The sequence below is a fragment of the Cervus elaphus genome, chromosome X, assembly GCF_910594005.1.
Source record: "Cervus elaphus chromosome X, mCerEla1.1, whole genome shotgun sequence".
Taxonomy (NCBI): domain Eukaryota; kingdom Metazoa; phylum Chordata; class Mammalia; order Artiodactyla; family Cervidae; genus Cervus; species Cervus elaphus.
In genome coordinates this window covers 114076360-114099434 of record NC_057848.1, presented here as the reverse complement: position 1 = coordinate 114099434, position 23075 = coordinate 114076360, and the positions used below count along the sequence as shown (strand labels likewise).

Here is a 23075-nt window from a genome sequence, read left to right as displayed (position 1 = left end):
GCTCCTTGGAAGAAAAGTTATGACCAACCTAGACAGCTTATTAAAAAGCAGAGACATTACTTTGCCAACAAATGTCCATCTAGTCAAAGCTATGGTTTTTCTAGTAGTCATGTATGGATGTGAGAGTTGGACTATAAAGAAAGCTGAGTGTCAAAGAATTGATGCTTTTGAACTGTGGTGTTGGAGAAGACTCTTGAGAGCCCCTTGGACTACAAGGAGATCAAACCATTCAATTCTAAAGGGATGAAATCAGTCCTGAATATTTATTGGAAAGACTGGTGCTGAAACTGAAACTCCAATACTTTGGCCACCTGATGCGAAGAACTGACTCATTGGAAAAGACTCTGATGTTGGGAAAGATTGAAGGTTGAAGGAGAAGGGGACAACAGAGGATGAGATTGTTGGACAGCATCACCGACTTTATGGACATGAGTTTGAGCAAACTCCGGGAGTTGGTGATGGACAGGGAGGCCTGGTGTGCTGCAGTCCATGGGGTCACAAAGAGTCAGACACAACTGAGTGACTGAACTGAACTGAAGTCACAAATTTTGTATTAATTTGTTACAACAGCAATAGGAAATCAATATAAATTTTGATGCCTAGAAGTAGTATGCTTTTGTAAAAAGAATACTTAAATACTTAAAACTATGGAAGTCAAAACTTTAAAAAAGGACTCTCTATACTGGCTATATCAATTTACATTCCCACCAACAGTACAAAAGGATTCTCTTTTCTCCACACCCTCTCCAACATGTATTGTTTGTAGACACTTTGACGATGACCATTCTGCCCCGTGTGAAGTGATACCTCATTGTAGTTTTGATTTGTATTTCCCTAATAATGAGTGATGTTGAGCATCTTTGGGGGCTTCCCTATTGGTTTTAGGAAACCATAATTGAAAAAGACACATGTGCCCCAATGTTCATCACAGGACTATTTACAGTAGCTAGGGCATGGAAGCAACCTAGATGTCCATCGACAGATGAATCGATAAAGAAGTTGTATATATACAATGGAATATTACTCAGCTATAAATAGGAATCCATTTCAGTCAGTTCTAATGAGGTGGATGAACCTAGAACCTATTATATAGAGTGAAGTAAGTCAGAAAGAAAAACAACATATATATATATATAATCTAAAAAGACAATACTGATGAACCTATTTGCAGGCAACAGAGGAGACATAGACATAAAGAACAGACTTGTGGACACACTGGGGGAAAGGGAGGGTGGGATGAATTGAGAGAAGAGTAGCACCAAAATATATACATAACCATATGTAAAATTGATAGCCAGTGGGAATTTGATGTATGACGAAGAAGCTAAAATCCAGTGCTCCGTGACAACCTAGAGGGGTGGGATGAAGTGGGAGGTGGGAGGGATGTTCAAGAGGGAGGGGATATATATATACCTATGGCTGATTCATGTTGATGTGTGGCAGAAACCAACACAATATTGTAAAGCAATTATCCTCCAATTAAAAATAAAATAAAAACTGAAAAACATGTGGAAGTTGCTTTGCAATGGGCAGTGAGAAGATGCTGGAAGAATTTAGAGGAGCATGTCAGAAACAGTCTTGACTGCTTTGAACAAACTATTAAAAGGTGCATATTAACAATTCTGCTAGTGAGGGCTCAGAAGTAAGTGAGGAGCACAGTAGAGAAAAATATATACTGACGTAACATGTGCTCAGTTGCTCAGTTGTATCTGAGTCTTTATGACCCTATGGACTGTAGACCACCAGGCTACTCTGTCCATGAGATTTTTCAAGTGAGAATACTGGAGTGGGCTGCCATTTCTTCCTCCAGGGGATCTTCCTGACCCAGAGATCGAACCCACATCTCCTGCATTGGCTGGTGGATGCTTTACCATTAAGCCACTTGGGAAGCCCTTAAGGGAACACTTAAATTATTATAAGCAGACTGTTCAAAGAAATATGGATGTTAACAGTGCTGCTGATGAAGACTCAAAAGGAAATAATGAACATACTATCAGAAACTGGGGGGAAAGGGGATCCTTGTTATATATAGCAGAAAACTTAGTTGAATTGTGTTGTACAGTTAGGTGGGAAGCAGAACTTGTAAGCCATTAAATTGGTTATTTAGCTGAGATTTCCAAGAAAAGTATTACAGGTATTGCTTGGCTTCTTCTTGCTGCGTATAGTAAAATGTGTGAGGAGATAAACTGAGGCAAGAACTTTTAAGCAAAAAGGAACTAGGACTTATAGGACTACTAATTTAGGAAATTCTCAGCCTATGCAGACTGCAAAAAATGCCAAAATCAGGAGATTTATTGTCAGGAAGGCATGTTCTGAAGAGAAAGCAAAGGGTGGTGCTGGACAGTCTTTTGCTAGTGGTTCAGAGTGTCAAAAGATCACAGTATTCAGTTATACAATGCATGTGTGCATGCTAAGTTGCTTTAGTCATGTCCAACTCTTTGCAACCCTATGGACCATAGCCCACCAGGCCCCTATCTCCATGGGATTCTCCATGCAAGAATACTGGAGTGGGTTGCTGTGCCCTCCTTCAGGGGGCCTACGGGGCTCTTTAAAGAGATGAGGTATGTGACTGTCAGTTGGTGCTTGCCAAGAGCATTTGCAATTTGCCTCTGAGAAGACTGAATCCTGTGCTGTTGAAGCCGTTCACCTTCCACACACCCTGAAGGAAGTTCAGGCTGAATAACAAGAATGGGCACTTTATGTACCAGGAAAACTGGTAGAACTGGTTTATAGATAGATATTTTCAGGAACTGAGTTTATGAAGCCAATCCTCACATCTCCTCATATCTAGAAAAACACTAAATCCTTTCAGGGTGACATTACCTCTTTGTGACTAGCAGAAAAACTTTTGTAAGATAAATGTTTGATTGCATGAACGTCCCCTTCACCAAAATCACATATATTGACCTCCCTTTCCCCACCTCTTTGGAGCAGTTTCTCAGAGTTATCTGAGGTGCTGTCTCTTGGACTGCAGTGCTCATTTTGCCTCCAGATAAAACTTAATTCACAACTCTCACGTAGTGAATATTTTCTTAAAGTTGACATGACTCATGGACCCCTTCAGCTATCTCAGTAGAAACCATAATTAGAGAGGGGATGGACAGTTAAGGCAATTATTTAAGAATGACTTGTGGAGGATCCTCTTTCCAAATTGAATGCATCTCAATGACATACGTGGGGGAACCACAAAATGTTGAGGATGTTATACCAATATAAACACTGCCAGCTTGCTCCTTGGAAGAAAAGTTATGACCAACCTAGACAGCATATTAAAAAGCAGAGACATTACTTTGCCAACAAAGGTCCTTCTAGTTAAAGCTATGGTTTTTCCAGTAGTCATGTATGGATATGAGAGTTGGACTATAAAGAAAGCTGAGCGCCAAATAACAGATGCTTTTGATTTGTGGTGTTGGAGAAGACTCTTGAGAGTCCCTTGGAATGCAAGGAGATCCAACCAGTCCATCCTAAAGGAAATCAGTCCTGAATATTCATTGGAAGGACTGATGCTGAGGCTGAAACTCCAATACTTTGGCCGCCTGATGTGAAGAACTGACTCATTGGAAAAGACCCTGATGCTGGGAAAGATTGAAGGCAGGAGGAGAAGGTGACAACAGAAGATGAGATTGTTGGATGGCATCACTGACTCTATGGACATGAGTTTGAGTAAGCTCCAGGAGTTGGTGATGGATAGGGAAGCCTGGCGTGCTGCAGTCCATGGGGTTGCAAACAGTCAGACACGACTGAGCAACTGAGTTGACTGATGCAAAAAAAAAAAAAAAAAATGTATATTCAAAGAGTTGTTCCTCTCTCATTCTTGCTGTACTATTGTCATTATCCCATCATTACCACCCCATACCTCCTGAACCCCTGTGTGTGTGAGTTGCTTAGTCATGTCCAACTCTTTGCAACCCCATAGATTGCAGCCCACCAGGCCCCTCCATCCATGGGATTCTCCAGGCAAGAACACTGGAGTGGGTTGCCATTTCCTTCTCCAGCTGAACACCTATAGGTAACCAGTTCATTAGGTTCTGGTTTACCTGTCCTGTAAATCTCTTTCACAAAAACAAACCCATTTATATTTTCTTATATCCCTTCCTTCCTTACATAAGGGTATCATATTATAGGTACATTTCTGTACTCTGCTGTTTTAATTTGAGAGTATATAATAGAAAGCATTCCATATGCAGTTTTCATTTAAAATTTTTATAATATACTTTATTAAACTCAATATATCAAAAAGTCATTCCCACATGTTAATAAATATAAATTTGAGTTTGTTTACACTTTCTAAATTTTTATTTTGAAATAAAATAGATTCACAGGAAGTTGCAAAGATAGTACAGAGAGGTTGCACATTTTGCTCACACAGTTTCCCCCAAAAGAGGACATCTTACATAACAATAGTATAATGTCTAAACTAGGAAAATAACATTAGCACAATGTGTATAAATAGTGCTCTGCCATATTATCACACATGTAGATTCATGTAACCACCACCACATTCAAGACACCATTCCATTATCTCAAGTATCTCTCGCATGCTACCCCCTTAGAGTCACACCCACCACCCTCCACCTCTACCATCACCTAAACACTGGCAACCACTAATCAGTTTTTCATCTCTAGAAGTTTTTTTTTCATTTTGAGAGTACTGAGTAGAATTGTGTAGTATGTGACTCTTTGAGATAGGCTTTTTCACTCAGTAAATTACTCTTGAGTTCCATCAAAGCTGTTGTGTGCATCAATAATTCACTATTTTTTTTTTACTACTGAAGAGTATGCTACAATATGAATTACTGTAATTTGTTAATCATTCATCCATTGAAGGGCAATCTGGGTTGTATCCAGTTTTTGGCTATTACAAGTAAAAATGCTATGTACACATCTGTAGAAGTTATGTGTGAACATGTTCTCGTTCCATTGAATTAAATGCCATGGAGTATAAAACAATGGGGCATACAGTAAGTACATATTTTTTCCAAAGAAACTTATGAACTTTTCCAGGATCAATTTATGTTCTCACCAGAAGTATAGGAGAACTCCAGTTTCTGCATATCCTGGCCAGCATTTGGTATTATCACTATGTTTTAACTGTTTAAGGGACATGCCTTAATTTGCATTTCCCTAGTGAACTATGGACGCAGGTTCGTGACCTTGTACAGGAGACAGGGATCAAGACCATCCCCATGGAAAAGAAATGCAAAATGGCAAAATGGTTTTCTGAGGAGGTCTTACAAATAGCTGTGAAAAGAAGAGAAGTGAAAAGCAAAGGAGAAAAGGAAACGTATTCTGATTTGAATGCAGAGTTCCAAAAAATAGCAAGGAGATATAAGAAAGCCTTCCTTAGCGATCAATGCAAGAGGAAAACAACAGAATGGGAAAGACTAGAGATCTCTTCAAGAAAATTAGAGATACCAAGGGAACATTTCATGCAAAGATGGGTTTGAAAAAGGACAGAAATGGTATGGACCTAAAAGAAGCAGAAGGTATTAAGAAGAGGTTACAAGAATACACAGAAGAACTGTACAAGAAGATCTTCATGACCCAGAAAATCACGATGGTGTGATCACTCACCTAGAGCTAGACATCCTGGAATGTGAAGTCAAGTGGGCATTAGAAAGCATCACTACGAACAAAGCTAGTGGAGGTGGTGGAATTCCAGTTGAGCTATTTCAAATCCTAAAAGATGATGCTGTGAAAGTACTGCACACAATATGCCAGCAAATTTGGAAAACTCAGCAGTGGTCACAGGACTGGAAAAGGTCAGTTTTCATTCCAATCCCAAAGAAAGGCAAGGCCAAAGAATGCTCAAACTACCGCACAATTGCCCTCATCTCACACGCTAGTAAAGTAATGCTCAAAATTCTCCAAGCCAGGCTTCAGCAATAAGTGAACTGTGAACTTCCAGATGTTCAAGCAAGTTTTAGAAAAGGCAGAAACCAGAAATTAAATTGTCAACATTTGCTGGATCATCGAAAAAGCAAGAGAGTTCCAGAAAAACACCTATTTCTGCTTTACTGACTATGCCAAAGCCTTTGACTGTGTGTATCATGACAAAGTGTGGAAAATTCTGAAAGAGATGGGAATACCAGACCACCTAACCTGCCTCTTGAGAAACCTATATGCAGGTCAGGAAGCAACAAGGAATAACAAGCTGTTTCCCAATAGGAAAAGGAGTACATCAAGGCTGTATATTGTCACCCTGCTTATTTAATTTATATGCAGTGTATATCATGAGAAACGCTGGGCTGGAAGAAGCACAAGCTGGAATCAAGATTGCTGGGAGAAATATCAATAACCTCAGATATGCAGATGACACCAGCCTTATGGCAGAGAGTGAAGAGGAACTGAAAAGCCTCTTGATGAAAGTGAAAGAGGAGGGTGAAAATGTTGGCTTAAAGCTCAACATTCAGAAAACTAAGATCATGGCATCTGGTCCCATCACTTCATGGGAAATAGATGAGGAGACAGTGGAAACAGTGTCAGACTTTATATTTTTGGGCTCCAAAATCACTGCAGATGGTGATTGCAACCATTAAATTTAAAGACTCTTACTTCTTGGAAGGAAAATTATGACCAACCTAGATAGCATATTAAAAAGCAGAGACATTACTTTGCCAACAAAGGTCCTTCCAGTCAAGGCTATGGTTTTTCCAGTAGTCATGTATGGATGTGAGATTTGGACTGTGAAGAAAGCTGAGCACTGAAAAATTGATGCTTTTGAACTGTGGTATTGGAGAAGACTTGAGAGTCCCTTGGACTGCAAGGAGATCCGACCAGTCCATCCTGAAGGAGATCAGTCCTGGGTGTTCATTGGAAGGACTGATGCTGAAGCTGAAACTCCAATACTTTGGGCACCTCACGCAAAGAGTTGACTGATTGGAAAAGACCTTGATGCTGGGAGGGATTGGGGGCAGGAGGAGAAGGGGACGACAGAGGATGAAATGGCTGGATGGCATCACCGCCTCGATAGACATGAGTTTGAGTAAACTCCGGGAGTTGGTGATGGACAGGGAGGCCTGGCGTGCTGCGATTCATGGGGTCGCAAAGAGTCCGACATGACTGAGCGACTGAACTGAACTGAGCTGAGGTCATACTGAGAGAGCTAATTCTTAGGTGGGTTGATATAGAGTCCTCAAGGAGGGAGGGGTCCAGGGATCTTAAGGAGGAGAAGGGAATAAACATTTTTTCTACATTGCTTCACTTAGTCCATAAGTGAAGTCCATAATTGTTTTCTTAAAGTATGAGCTGTTATGACAACAATCTTTAAGACTAACTTTCTTTAAGCCTAGAGCAAATGATTGCACAACAAAACAACTCATCTTGCTCAAGGGTATATTTTTCCTCAAGCTCTGTGCTAATGATTATATAACAATGTATGCTCAAGGACATATTTCTCCTAACAAGAACATTCTGACTAATCTTGTTATTTTAAGATTTATATTGTGGGAGTGGGTCTGGTAAAGCCTTTCTGCTGTTAGTTCTAATCTTGTTAATTTAAGATGTATGTTGTGGGAGTGAGTCTGGTAAAAATATATAAGGCCTTGATAAGACTAGCAAGTGGGGCACTCTCCGTCCCCCTTCTGATGTCTATGTCAGAAACTTTCTCTGCCATTTTTCCCTGTAATAAAACTTCTGCCACACAAAAGCTCTGAATGAGTAAGCCTGGTCCCTGGTCCGGAAGGTAAATCTTCAGATATCAGGCATCTAACATCATTCACCTATTAACACCTTTCCTTCCAATGAGCAAGCCTTCCATTTGTTTCAAATGTATTCCCAATTGCTCATTAAAGCATATTTATGCTGGGTGCTTTAAAATTCTTATCAGATAATTAACAACTATATCATTTGTCACCTGTGTTGCTATTGGAGGTCTTTTCTCATTCATGTTGAGATCTTCCTGGTTCTTGGTATGGAAAATAATTTTCAACTGAAGTCTATATTTTGAGAATTATGAGAATCTTGTTTTTACTTATACTTTCTGTTAGAGCAGGCCTCCTCTGGCAGTGTCTCTGACGGGAGAAGCACTATCTTATTATTACCAGGATGCTTGGAAATCCAGATTTTCAACTTTCCCTCTATATCCCTATGGGAAGGTAAGAATTCTTGTTACTGATAGGCAAAAGTAGGAGGTGAGGCTCCTCACTATGCCCTGTTCTACAATGTGAAGACAAGTGGGCCTTAGGAAGAATTACCATGAACAAAGCTAGTGGAGGTGATAGAATTCCACTTGAGTTATTTCAAATTCTAAAAGATGATGCTGTTAAAGTGCTTTGCTCAATATGCCAGAAAATTTGGAAAACTCAACAATGGCCAACAGGACTTAAAAAGGTCAGTTTTCATTTCAATCCTAAAGGAAGGCAATGTCAAAGAATGTTCAAACAATCATACAATTACTCTCATTTCATATGCTAGCAAGGTAATGCTCAAAATCCTTCAAGCTAGGCCTCAACAGTATGTGAAACAAGAAATTCCAGATGTACAAGATGGATTTAGAAAAGGCAGAGGAACCAGAGATCAAATTGCCAACTTCCGTTGGATAACAGAAAAAGCAAGAGCATTCCAGAAAAGCATCTACTTCTGCTTCATTGACTACTATATGAAAGCCTTTGACTGTGGATCACAATTGTGGAAAATTCTTAAAGAAATGGGAGTGCCAGACCACCTTACCTGTCTCTTGAGAAACCTGTATGCAGGTAAGGAAGCAAGTTAGAACTGGACATGGAACAATGGACTGTTTCAAATTGGGAAAGGACTATGTCAAGGCTGTATATTGTCCCCTGGCTTATTTAAATTATATGCAGAGTACATCATGCAAAATGTTAGACTGGATGAATCATAATCTGGAATTAAGATTGCCAGGAGAAATATCAACAACCTCTGATATGCAGATAACACCACCCTAATGGCAGAAAGTGAAGAGGAACTATAAGCCTCTTGAGGAAGGTGAAAGAGGAGAGTGAAAAGGCTGGCTATTATACAGAGTGAAGTACATCAGAAAGAAAAACACCAATACAGTATATTAACACATATATATGGAATTTAGAAAGATGGTAACTATGACCCTATATTCCTAGATAGCAAAAGAGACACAGATGTAAAGAACAGGCTTTTGGACTGTGTGAGAGAAGGAGAGGGTGGGATGATTTGAGAGAATAGCACTGAAACATGTATATTATCATATGTGAAACAGACCGCCAGTCCAGGTTTGATGCATGAGACAGGATGCTCAGGGCTGGTGCATTGAGGTGACCCTGAGGGATGGGATGGGGAGGGAGGTGGGAGGGGGTTTCAGGATGGGGAACACATGTACACCCATGGCTGATTCATGTGAATGTATGGCAGAAACCACTATAATATTGTAAAATAATCAGCCTCCAATTAAAATAAATAAATAAATAAAAAACACACACAAAAAACTCCACATTCAAAAAACTAAGATCATGGCATCTGGTCCCATCAATTCATGGCAAATAGATGGGGAAAAAATGTAAACAGTGGTGAATTTTATTTTCTTGGGCTTCAAAATCACTGTGGATGGTGAATGCAGCCATGAAATTAAAGGATGCTTGCTCCTTGGAAGAAAAGCTATGACAAACTTAGATAGCATATTAAAAAGCAAAGACATCCCTTTGCCGACAAAGGTCAATACAGTCAAAGCTATGGTTTTTCCAGCAGTCATGCATGGATGTGAGAATTGAACCATAAAGAAGGCTGAGTGCTGAATAACTGATGTTTTTGAACTGTGGTGCTGGAGAAGACTCTTGAGAGTCTCTTGGACAGCAAGGAGATCAAACCAATCAATCCTAAAGGAAATCAGTCCTGAATATTCATTGGAAGGACTGATGCTAAAGCTCTAATACTTTGGCCACCTGATTCAAAGTGCCAACTCATTGGAAAAGACCCTGATGCTGGGAAAGATTAAGGGCAGGAAGAGAAAGGAGTGACAGAGAATGAGATGGTTGGATGGCATCACTGACTCAATGGACCTGAGTTTTAAGTATACTCTCTTAGATAGTGAAGGACAGGGAAGCCTGCCATGCTGCAGTCTATGGAATTGCGCTGAGTCAGACATGACTTAAGTGACTGAACAATAACAACTAGGCCCTGTTGATACCACTCTGGCTGGAAAAGAAGGGTGTCCATTACTTTTCCCCACATGGTCTCCTCTCCTTTGACACCACAGTGTGGTAGACTTATTACCACTGAGTGATAATGTCGTGTATTTCTAGCAGGCCTCCTCTGACACCATAGACAGTGGGGGAGGGTGTCTCATTTCCACCAGGTGAGGATGAAGTCTGGTTCCCAACTGGGCCTCCTTGAGATAATCACATGGAGCAGGAAGAGGTTGGTTGAGGTGCCTTGTTACAGACTGGCTTTCCACTCAGCCTTTGCTGAGATTAGGGTTGAGGCCTCAAGTTTTTGGTGGCATTTTGGTGTGAAGGGGTTATTATCAAAAAGTTTTTTCTTTGTTGTTAGGCTGTTTTTCTCCAGTTCCCTCGGATAGTGAGAATGGGCTTTTTCTGGGACCATTTCGACCGTACCCATTGATGTTCTTAGGTTGTCAGCTTTTACACTACTCAATCTGGGAAACATGAGGCAAAAACAAATCTCTGATGACTTGTGGCCCCATCATTCCTCAGGTCCCAAGATCCATAGCTGGTCTGGTGTGCCTTATTCCTTTCAAATTTCAGAGTCTTTATTTTTTTTTATTTTTTATTTTTTTATTTTATATTGGAGCATACTTGATTAACAGTGTGTTAGTTTCAGGTGGTTCAGTTATACATACTCATGTATCTATTATTTTTAAAATACTTTTCCCATTTAGATTACAGAATATTGAGCAATGTCCCCTGTGCTATACAGCAGGTCTTTATTGTTATCTGTTTTAAATATAGCAGTGTGTACTTGTCAGTCTTAAACTCCCAGTTTATCCCTGCCCTTTACTCTACTACCCAATTAACCATAAATTTGTTCTCTAAGTCTATGAGTCTGTTTCTGTTTTGTGTTGGTTTTATATATAGTGTCTAGTGTTTTTAACCTTTTCAAGTAGAGGAATAAAATATGCATATTAATGCATTTGTGTGTGTGTATATGTACTGTTTTTCTTTGACAGAATGACAAAGAAGAAATTATTGAAATGACAAATGGAACTAGGAGTTGAGAATAGGTAAAGGGTGGAACTGTCTTTTATTCTACACTTTCTTCATGGTTGGAAATTTTTACCATGTATTGCTTATATTTAAATTTTTAAAAAACACTTAAAACAGTAGATACTTTTCAGTACCTGTCTTACATGACATGTCTTGGGAAATGGAAACCACTGTCCACTCTTTCCTTCCAAAAACGATCTCCTTTCCAGGAGTCTATGACTCCCTAGCCCTTCATTCTCCTGTAACTGAACATTCTTTTCTTAAAAATTTATTTTGTTGTCTCTTCTAATGGCCCTTAAGACATTGGCACTCCCTAGGTTTCAATCTTTGGTCTAACATTTATTCTCCTGCTTCAAGTATTCCCTAGGCAAGACTATTCGCTTGCATGGTTTTAACCACTGCCTCTATGCTATAAAAGGCCAACTGTATGTCCCTAATCTTGTTCTCCTATCTGACCTCAGAGGTCTCACAGCCCTATCATAACTTGTCCCAAACTGAACTCATGTTCTTTTTTTTCCCCAATTCTTCTCCTTTCTCAGCCTATCCATCATAGTAAAATGGCAACTTCATCCTTCCAGTTGCTAAAATATAAAACCTTGAAGTTATCAATGACTCCTCTCTGTCTCCTACATTCCATATATGATTTGTCAGCAAGTCCTGACAGCTCTGCCTTCGAAATTATTCAGAATCTAACCACTTCTCACCATGTCCACTGTTTGTACCACCATCATATGAGGTACAAACCACTTCTTGATTCCATTATTGAAACAGGTTCCTAATCAGTCTCCTTGCTTTTACCCTTGTTCCCTACAGCTGTTATCCACAAAGCATCCAGAATATTCCTATTAAGTCAAATCATGTCATTTCTCTAGTCAAAAACCTCATTTTATCCTACTCAGAGAGCAAAGTCAAATTCCTTCCAATGGTTTCTAAGGCCCTATAGGATCTATTCAGCTCTCCCTCCCTATTTCCTCTCTGAACCTATATTCTTCTGTTTTTTCTTTTGATTCATCCATTTTAGCCAATCTGGCCTCGTATTTGTACCATGAACATGATAAGCACATTTCTGCCTCAGAGATTTTCTACTTAACATTTCTTCAACCTGGAATGCTTTCTCCACTGATACCTGAATGAACTATTCCTTTATTTCTTGTGGGTCTCTTCTCAGAAGTCATTTTCTCAATGAGGTCTTCCTGGGCACTGTATTTAAAATTTGAAAATCACTTCTCTCAACCATTCCTATGCCCCTTTTCTGCTTTACTGTTCATCTAAATGCTCATCACCATTTAATATACTATATATTTTACTTACATGGACACTGCTTTTCTAATTTACATAAAGACTGTATCTCCAGTGCCTAAAACAATACCTGGCAAATGTGGGTTCTCAATACATATTTTCTGAATGAATGAACCAATCCAGTTAATCAATAAATGATATTTGCACTTTACACCATGAGTTAGAAAATTACAGCTCACAGGTCTGCTTCCAGTTTTGCCAATGGAATTTTATTGGTTTGACAGAAAACAACAAACATCTATAAAGTAATTATCCTACAATAAAAATATAAATTAATTTTAAAAAGTTTGTCAATTCCTGCTTTGGATTCATAGTCAACTACTCCTAAGATATTTATCTCTGGATATATTTCAGAAATCTCAAATCCAATATGGCCCAAATTGAGCTTTTTCTCCATCTCTCCAAAATTTTCTTGTTCTGTATTTCTTATATGTATGAAGTACAGTCCCATCCACACAGTATCCCAAATGTAAGTCTATTCATCATATTACTGAAGTTTGAAGCAAGGCTTTCCCAAGCTTGTGAGAGAGTCAATTCTTAGGCCAGTTAATAAGAAGTCCGGGGTCCCCGAGGAGCAGAAAGGGGTCTGGGGCTCTCAAGGAGGAGATAGGGGTCTGGAATTCTCAAAGAGGAGGAAAGGACAAACTTTTTTTTTCTACTTTACTTAGTCACATAAAATGTTTTTTTTCTTTAAGCCCAGAGCTGATAATTACATAACAGAACAACTCAGCTTAAACTCTGTACTAAAGATTATATAACAATAATGTATCCTGCTTGAGAACAGTTTTTCCTTCTTGAAAACCTTCTGACTAATCCTGTTATCTTAAAATGTATATTATGGGAGTGGGTCTGGTTAGATATTTCTATTGTTAGTTCTAATCCTGTCATCTTAAAAAGTAAGTTGTGGGAGTGGGTCTAGTAAGATCTTCACAACCTTGAGACATTCTTTTGATTTATTGTAATAACCAATTAAAAAGTAGCTCCCTTGCTAAGACTAATGAAGGGGGTACTCTTTGCCCTCCTTCTGACGTCTATATCAGAAACTTTCTCTTTCCCATTTTCACTTTAATAAAACTCTGCTACACAAAAGCTTTTGAGTGATCAAGCCTGGTCCCTGGTCCCAAAGCTAAATCTTCTTTGGAGATCAGAATCCAACATCTTTCATTATAAGCTATCACTTGCAAGAACTATTTCAAACATTCCAAACTCCTTAAGGAGTCAAAGTCTAGTCCTTTTAAGATATGGCCACTGTCTGCCTCCAATCACATCTCCTGCCACTCCTATTTCCATTTCATAATCCAATAATATAAAATGGTTAGGGATTTTAGGCCCTTGGGCCTTAGTTCATGCTGAACCATCTCTTGGAAATTTCATTTCCCTATTTCCCTTTCTTTCCCACTTTAAATACTGACATAGGTTATACTTCTCTGTAAGTACCCATCCTATACCCAGTAATACAACTGTACCAAAATGATTGGTGAGGCAGCACAGCATAGTGATTAAATACTTCAATTCTGAGCCAGGTACTTGGATTTAAATTCCAGGTTTGTCACTAGCTAAGTTTGGGGCATGTAACTATCACATGTGGATGCATGCTCAGTTGCTTCAGTCATGTCTGACTCTTGCTACCCCATGAACAGTAGCCCACTAGTCTCTTCATTCATGATATTTCCCAGGCTTGGATACTGGAGTGGGTTGCCATTTCCTCCTCCAGGGGATCTTCCTGACTAAGGGATTGAACCAGAGTCTCCTGCAGCTTTGCATTGGCAGGTAGATTCTTCACTGTTGAGCCACCTGGGAAGCCCAACTATCACACAGCATGTGTTTATTATCACCTTCACATTTCAGCTGAAAAAAAAATGACTACCAGAGAAGTTACATTGTTTAATGTAACAAAGATAATATGGCAGAGAATATCAATTGTTCTCCAAAATCCATTCTCTATTTCTTTTAGTAAAAAAACAAACAAAAAAAAAAAAAACAAAAAAAACAAAAACTAAAGTCTTAGCTGGACACATGGCTGCCCCAAATAAAAACTAAATTTCCCTGCTTCTCTTATAGCTAGATGTGACCATGAGATTAAGTTCTGATAAATGGTATGTAAATGAAAGTGATATGTGAGACTTCCAGGTCATTGCCTTAAAGGAAACAGCTATATCCTCCACTTCCTTTCTTTTAATCCTCCCAGTTGATATAATGTAGAAGATATTTGGTCATGTAGATGAAGCAGCATCTTAGGGATGACAGGACAACAAAGAAGTAACCTGGGTTATAGTCTTTGTCAAATCACCATATCAGGCCTGGACCAACTTGCTGAACCATTACAGAACCAATAAATAAATGTCTTAAAGCTGTTGTGGTGTCTTAGCAGCTTAATCTATGTATCTTACCTAATGTATCCTATCCTAAGAGCTTGGATTTGAACTGTACATACCACCTGGACTGAATCTCCAGTCCCCTCCCCATAAAGAAACTTTTTTATTGAATTGTGCTCTGCTAAGAAGGTACTGGGTGCTAGAAAGCTAAGAGTCAAATGTAGGGTCATTCATAGCAAGTGTATATGATTTGTCAATAAGTATTTCTTGTCTAGCTTCATCCTGGGATTTATTTTCTGTCTGTATCATTATTTTTCATTTTTGATTTGACCTAATTATAATGTACACTACCTCATATTTTACATACCATAAAAATATAACACCTTAAATTCTTTCAGAATGTGATGAGATTTAAATAAGCATAAATATTGCTTTCTTTACAGTTTAATTGATTGTACATATACCATTTTTACACCTATCACTTTCCTTTGTTTACATATCTATATTATATTATCAATTCCTTAAAGGTATGAACAGTGATGCTTTTCTTCTTCTATACATTCTTGCATGGAGCTTGACAACAAAATAGTTGAATGCTCAAGCAATGCTTGTTGAATAAATGAATTTCACAAGGTCAGCAGTGCTAGTAAATGTCACTGTATCATATAGAATTTCCTTCCATTGTAACTTGAGCCAGAGAGAAGACACAGCTTTAAAAACTGGCTAGGGGAAAGTGTCACATGTTTGGAGGAATGATGGTGAGGACAGGAAATACATACCTTGACAAAGTGCTCAATTAGGATTTCCACCACAATATTCTGGAATTTGATGTTCATCATTGCAGCCACAGTGTCCTCCTGAGCTCTCATGAGAGTGGGCCCAAAGATCACCCCCATGTTAGAGGGGGTCATAAGATTCTCCTTGCTGTGTTCACACACACTGCCAGAAGAGAAAGAAAATGATTAACAAGATTTTTTCCAAGACTCTCTTGTAACTAAAACTGTGTTAGATGCTTTAGGGGGTAAGAGAAACTACAAAGCAGAAGAAAAGGAGAGTTCCAAAATATAAATGGTAAGAAAAGATTACAAAGAAAGCAACTAGCAACGAATACAAGATAGTATATAATTAGGGGCCAAAGTGAAACATAGCTAACTTAGTTCGTAGTCATGAGAAGGGGAGTAGATGGCTATAGTGTTTGGAAAGACAGGTGAGAAGCAAGATGGCACTCTGCAGCAAGAGTTACAGTATGTATAAAACATATATAAAGAAAAAGCACAGAGAGAAAGTGCCTACCACTCTTATCAGTCAAGAATCTAGTCTCTTCCTCAGTTCTAGCTAGAGAGGCAAAGAGCTCAAAGAACCAAAAGAGATCCTTAAGAACAGCACTTTTGCATTGCTCTTACTTTATAGACGAGAAAATAGAGGTCCAATGAACGAAAGAGATTTGACTGAAGCCATAATCAGTTAGCTTGATTACTGAGGGGCCTGTAATGCAAAATTTTCTGGTCCTTAATTACGTTCTTTACTTAAATTACCTTTATTGGCTTCCTATTACTTATAGGACACTGCCAATTGTCCTTAAAGTAGCAATTAAACGCTTCAGTAACTTGACACCTACTTCCAATCTCAATGCACAGTCTGGGCTCTGAAGCTGACCTGGGTTTGAATCCCAACACTGTCACCCATTAGATGTGCAACAGTGAGTATTGGTGACCAAACCTCTCTGGGCTTAAGCTTTCCTACTGTGAAAATAGTATCCATCTCAGAGGGTTGTGAAATAGAGCTAAATTGCATTAGAAAGGTATCCTGGAAATATTTAATTAGAAGGATTTACTATTATAATGACCTCTCCAGGAGGCTCCATCTAAAAAATGCAGACATATAACACCCATATGTTGTTATTGTTCAGTCTCTAAGTGGTATCTGACTCTTTGCAGCCCCATGGACTGTAGTAACTGGGCTTCCCTGATGGCTCAGGGGGTAAAGCATCTGCCTGCAATGTGGGAGACCTGGGTTCGATCCCTGGGTTGGGAAGATTCCCTGGGGAAGGAAATGGCAACCCATTCCAGTACTCTTGCCTGGAAAATCCCATGGATGGAGAAGCCTGTAGGCTACAGTCTATGGTAGGCTACAGTGGACTACAGTAAGTCTGGCTTCTCTGTCCTTCACTATCTCCTGGAGTTTGCTTAGATTTATGTTAATTGAATCAGTGATGCCAACCAATCATCTCATTCTCTGTCACCTGCTTTTCCTCCTGCCCTCAATTTTTCCCAGAATCAAGGTCTTTATTAATGAGTAAGCTTTTCCCTTCAAGTGGCCAAAGTATTGGAGCTTCAGCTTCAGCATCAGTCCTTTCAATGAATAGTCAGGGTTGATTTCCTTTAGGATTGACTGGCTTGATATCCTTGCCATCCAAGAGAATCTCAAGAGTCTTCTCCAGTACCACAGTTTGAAAGCATCAGTTCTTTAGTACTCAGCCTTCTTTATGGTACAACTGTCACATCTGTACATGACTAATGGAAAAACCATAGTGTGGACATACAGACTCTGCTTTTTAAGACACTGTCTAGGTTTGTCACAGCTTTTTTCCAAGAAGCAACTGTCTTAATTTCAAGGCTGCAGTCACCATCCAAAGTGATCTTGGAGACCAAGAAAATAAAATCCACTGCTGTTTCCATTTTTTCCTCATCTATTTGCCATAAAGAGATGGGACCAAGTGTCATGATATTAATTTTTGAATGTTGAGTTTTAAGCCAGTCTTTTCACTCTCCTCTTTCAACCTCATCTAGAAGCTCTTTAGTTCCTCTTCATTTTCTGCCATAAGGGTGGTATCATCTGCGTATGTGATGTTGTTTATATTAATCCCAGCAATCTTGATTCCAGTTTATGATTCATTCAGCCCAGCATTTCATATGATATACTCTGCATATAAGTTAAATAAGCAGGATGGCAATATACATCCTGATGTACTCCTTTTCCAATTATGACCCAATCCATTGTTCCATGTTCAGTTTTAACTGGTGCGTCTTGACCTGCATACAAATTTCTCAAGAGGCAAGTAAGGTGTGTATACCAGAGTACACCCATCTCTTTAAGAATTTTAAACAATTTGGTGTGATCCATACAGTCAAATGCTTTCAAAGTAGTCAATGAAGCAGAAGATGTTTTTCTGGAATTTCCTTGCTTTTTCTATGATCCAACAGCTGTTGGCAATATGATCACTGTTCCTCTGCATTTTCTTAATCCAGCTTGTACATCTGGAAGTTCTTGGTTCATGTACTGCTGAAGACTAGCTTGAAGGATTTTGAGCATTACCTTCCTAGCATGCGAAAGGAGTGTAACTGTGAGGTTGTTTGAATTTTCTTTGGCATTGCCTTTCTTTGGGATTGGAAAGAAAACTGACCTTTTCCAGGCCTGTGGCCACTGCTGAGTTTTACAAATTTGCTGGCACATTAAGTGAAGCACTTTAACAGTATCACCTGTAGGATTTGGAATAGCTCAGCTGGAATTCCATCACCTCCACTAGCTTTGTTCATAGTAATGCCTCTTAAGGTCCTCTTGACTTCACACTCCAGGATGTCTGGCTCTAGGTGAGTGACCACACCATTGTGGTAAACCAAATCATTAAGACCTCTTTTTGTAAAGCTATTCTGTGTTTTCTTGTCATGTCTTCTTAACCACTTATGCTTCTGTTAGGTCCTTGCAGTTTCTGTTCTTTATTGTGCCCATCTCTGCATGAAATGTTCCCTTGATATCTCTAATTTTCTTGAAGAGATGGCTAGTTTTTCCCATTTTATTGCTTTCTTCTAGTTCCTTCCATTGATCAAGAAGGCTTTCTTTTTTCTCCTTGCTATTTTCTCCACCTCTGCATTCAGATGGGTGCATCTTTCCCTTTATCCTTTGCCTTTTGCTTCTCTTCTTTCCTCAGCTATTTGTAAGGCCTCCTCAGACAACATTTTGCCTTGTTGCATTTATTTTTGGGGGGGATGGTTTTGGTCACCACCTCTTGTTTATTGTTACAAACCTCCATCCACATTTCTTCAGGCACTCTGTCTACCAGATCTAATCCCTTGAATCTATTTGTCACTTCCACTGTATTATCATAAGGGATTTTATTTAGGTCAGGCCTAGTGGTTTTCCTTACTTTCTTCAATTTTAGTCTGAAGTTTTTAATAAGGAGTTCATGATCTGAGCCACAGTCAGCCCCAGGTCTTGTTTTTGTTGACTATATAGAGCTTCTCTATCTTTGGCTGCAAGGAACATAATCAATCTGATTTCAGTATTGATTATCTGGTGATGTCCATGTGTAGAGTTGTCTCTTGTGTTGTTGGAAGAGGGTATTTGTTATGATCAGTGCGTTCTCTTGGCAAAACTCTGTTAGCTTTTGCCCTACTTCATTTTGTACTCCAAGGCCAAACTTGCCTGTTGCTCCAGGTATCTCTTGACTCTGTACTTTTGCATTCCAGTCCCCTATGCTGAAAAGGAAATCCTTGTTTGGTGTTAGTTCTAGAAGGTCTTGTAGGTCTTCAAAGAACTGTTCAACCTCAGTTTCTTCAGCATTAGTGGTTGGGGCATACACTTGGATTACTGTGATGTTGAATTGTTTGCTTGGAAATGTACCAAGATCATTCTGTCATTTTTGAGACTGCACTCAAGTACTGCATTTCGGACTCTTTTGTTGACTATGAGGGCTACTCCATTTCTTCTAAGGGATTTGTGCCCCCCAAATAGTCATAATGGTTATCTGAATTAAATTTACCCCTAACTGTCCATTTTAGTTTACTGAATCCTAAAATGTTGACACATATACTACACTTCCTAGATAAGGTTTTCTGGCTATATTATGCTATGTCAGATCTCCATGTCTTTGCTTCATGCTATTTCCTCTGTTTCTAATATCTCCATCCTCCTATATCCAAAGAATGTCTATTTATCCTTTGAGATTCACTTTAGGTGACATCTTCTTCAGGGCTCTCTTAGCCCACTGTCCTCATCTTGATTGACACCATTGGTAAGTCGAGCATGTTGCAATTTTCTGTATCCTATCTGCCTTTCCTACTAGTTGGTAAATAACTTCTAAGTATGTGTGTGCCTCACACAGAGCAGATACTAATTAATTATTTTAATAGAACTGAGGGACTCTAGTGCTCTTTTATGTAGTAGTTAAGCCAGTCAAGTAAAAGCTGTTTGGCCTTTGGTCACTTTGGTTGTGAGTTGGGGGGATGAGGGAGTGGAACAGCTCACTGAAAACCAAATTGAAAATCCTGTCCAGATCAAGGCCCTTGAAAGACTCACTGGCATCAAGAGGCAGGCTCTAGTCACTGAGTAGGTAATTGACAGGGACTGAATCCTTAAACAAATCCTAATGAAGTCTGTTAATCCCAAGGCTGGGTACCATTCAGATTATAATGAACAATAACTATTCACTGGCCTTTGATATTGCTGTACTGGTGATGGATCCCTTTTAACCTTAAATACTTACAGAATTAATTAACCCATATTCTTTAGTGACAGTATAGTTTAGATGTTAAAACAGAAAAGCAACTCCATTCTGCCACCAAGGTATCCAGAATGGCTAAACCACTAGTAACAAATCAAGGACACTAGTGAGACAACAGCCTCCAGCATGTATGAATGCTTATCTCCTTCTTAGAGTTTTGAAAGAAAGTTACTTTGGTTGAATATGCAGTTCACCTAATTCCATAACTTCAAAAGGCAGAGTGTTTTATCTCTGAAGCCTAGTTTCACAGAGGGAAAAGCACATAGTCAAGGTCAATTTGTGAGTACATGGCAATACAGGGATTCAAACCCATATCTGTTGGGCTCCAAGTCTTAAAGTCATCTCATTGCATCCCACTGCCTCCTTATCTAGTATCCAGTTCCTGTCAAGAAATCAGCCCCTATGGGATCCTCTTTAAGCTAAAGCTACCTTATATTTCTCTGATGTATGTTCTTGGTATTTCATTTAGGACATTCTTTTCCTTCTTGGTTTTCTTATGAGGTTTGAAAGTTATTCTATTCTCTGGGGAGATTTCTTTCCATTTGATATCTCTCCTTTTATTATACATTTTGAAAACCATTAAGAGGCATAATTTTTGGTTAACAAGATGAATGAAACCAAAAATAAGGGCATCATGAGTAGTGAATTAGGTAGGAGTTGGTAACATGAATTGAGAGCAAAGAAATCTTAAATTCTCTAGTTCACTTAGATAAGAAACAATGGGTACAAATATTTGAACATCAAATTTAAAACAAAGAAACAGGTATTATAGGGAGGTTATAAGAAGGGCTTCACTGGTGACTCAAACAGTAAAAAATGTGACTGTAATGCAAGAGACCTGGGTTTGATTCCAGTTTGGGAAGATCCCCTGGAGGAAGGCATGCAACCCGTTTCAATATCCCTGTCTGGGGAATCCCCATGGACAGAAGTGCCTGGTGGGCTACAGTCCATGGGGTTGCAAAGAGTTGGACATGACTGAGTGACTAATCACAGCACTTAAGAAGCCTCCAGTTTAGGAAAAAAATAATTTTGATTGGATGGTTTAGATAGGAGGTCATAAGATTTGTTTCTATAGACATTTTAATTTATAACTTCTGATCTAAATCACCTAATCAAAATTACTACCTTATTATCCAGCAATCCCAGTTCTAGGTACATATCCAAAGGAAACAAAATCAAAATCTCAAAGAGAATATCTGTATTCCTATGTTCACTGCAGCATTAGTCACAATAGCCTGTGTTTTTAGATGGACAAACATATAAGGATATACATATAATGGCTTATCAATACACCTTTAAAAAGAAGGAACTCCTGCCGTTTGCAACAACATAGGTCAACATGGAAGACATCATGTTAAGTGAAATAAGCCAGACACAGAGAGGGGAATGGTGGTTGCCAAGGACTGAGGAGTGTGGTGGAAAAATGGGGAGATGTTGGTCAAGAAGTACAAAGTTTCAGGTATATAAGATGAGTAAGTTTGGAGATCTAATATATATCAATATGAATGCATTTAACAATATTGTATTTTGCTCTTGAAATTTACTAACAGGGTATATCATAAGTGTTCTTACTAAAAAGAAAGAAAAAGAAGAAGGGAGGAAGGAATGGAGGATGGAAAGAAGGGAAGAAAGAAAATGGTAACTATACGAGGTTATGTTGTTATTTAGTCACTTAGTCGTGTTCAACTCTTTTGTGATCGTGTGGATTATAGCCTGTCAGGCTCTTCTGTTCATGGAACTCCCCAGGCAAGAAAACTGGACTGACTGGCCATTTCTTTCTCCAGGGGATCCTCACAAGCCAGGGATCAAACATGGCATCTAATTAGATTATGGCAACTATTTCATAGAATATACATATACCAAATATCATTATGGTATATAAGTTATAAAAAAAATTATACAACTTTTATGTGTCAATTATACCTCAACGAATATGAAAAAATAAAAGCAAAACCTGAATAACTTCATTAAACTGGTTCCATCAGTAATGTGTTATATGACTTTGGGCATATCTTTTTCCATCCCTAGGTATCTGTTCCTTCACCTCGAAAATAAGAAGATTATTGTGTAATTTAAAAAGCCTTTTGGCTCTGCCATTCAGAGACTCTAAGAGTGTCCTTCTCAGGAAAATAATTAGAGAAAAAAGGGGAAAAAAAAAAAGACAGCCACACATTATGTATCTACTGTTGGAAGAACATAGAAAAATTTATTAAGTATGTTTGCCCTCCCTACTCGAAACACCCTCTCAAGGAAAATCCAAAATAGCAACAACAACAAGAAAAACCAAACAAAAACTCAAATCGCTCAGAAAACAAATAAAAAGAACTCGAATAAGAGCAAGCCTCTTGATTCAATTATGGCAAACATTAAAGAACAAATTACCTGCTTTCGTTAACAAAAAAATTATAAGAAAAAAGAAAAATATGAAGAAGGAACTAATAGTACTTCTGATGGGCTCAAGTATGGACCTAACAGAAGCAGAAGATATTAAGAAGAGGTGGCAAGAATACACAGAACTGTACAAAAAAGATCTTCACGACCCAGATAACCATGATGGTGTGATCACTCACCTAGAGCCAGACATCCTGGAATGTGAACTCAAGTGGGCCTTAGGAAGCATCACTGTGAACAAAGCTAGTGGAGGTGATGGAATTCCAGTTGAGCTATTTCAAATTCTGAAAGACGATGCTGTAAAAGTGCTGCACTCAATACGCCAGCAAATTTGGAAAACTCATCAGTGGCCACAGGACTAGAAAAGATCACTTTTCATTCCAATCCCAAAGAAAGGCAATGCCAAAGAATGCTCAA

General features: G+C 38.8%; 1 protein-coding gene across 7 annotated transcripts in view; it reads right to left on the bottom strand.

Moving 5' to 3' along the window:
• The window catches only part of OPHN1 (oligophrenin 1), a 630229-nt gene that overhangs the window by 105098 nt on the left and 502056 nt on the right, over positions 1–23075 (bottom strand). For all 7 annotated transcript variants that reach the window (XM_043895949.1, XM_043895948.1, XM_043895943.1 and 4 more), the window contains one exon: positions 15547–15706. In XM_043895949.1, coding sequence (XP_043751884.1) covers positions 15547–15706 — 160 coding nt within the window. The remainder of the gene's footprint in view (positions 1–15546; positions 15707–23075) is intronic.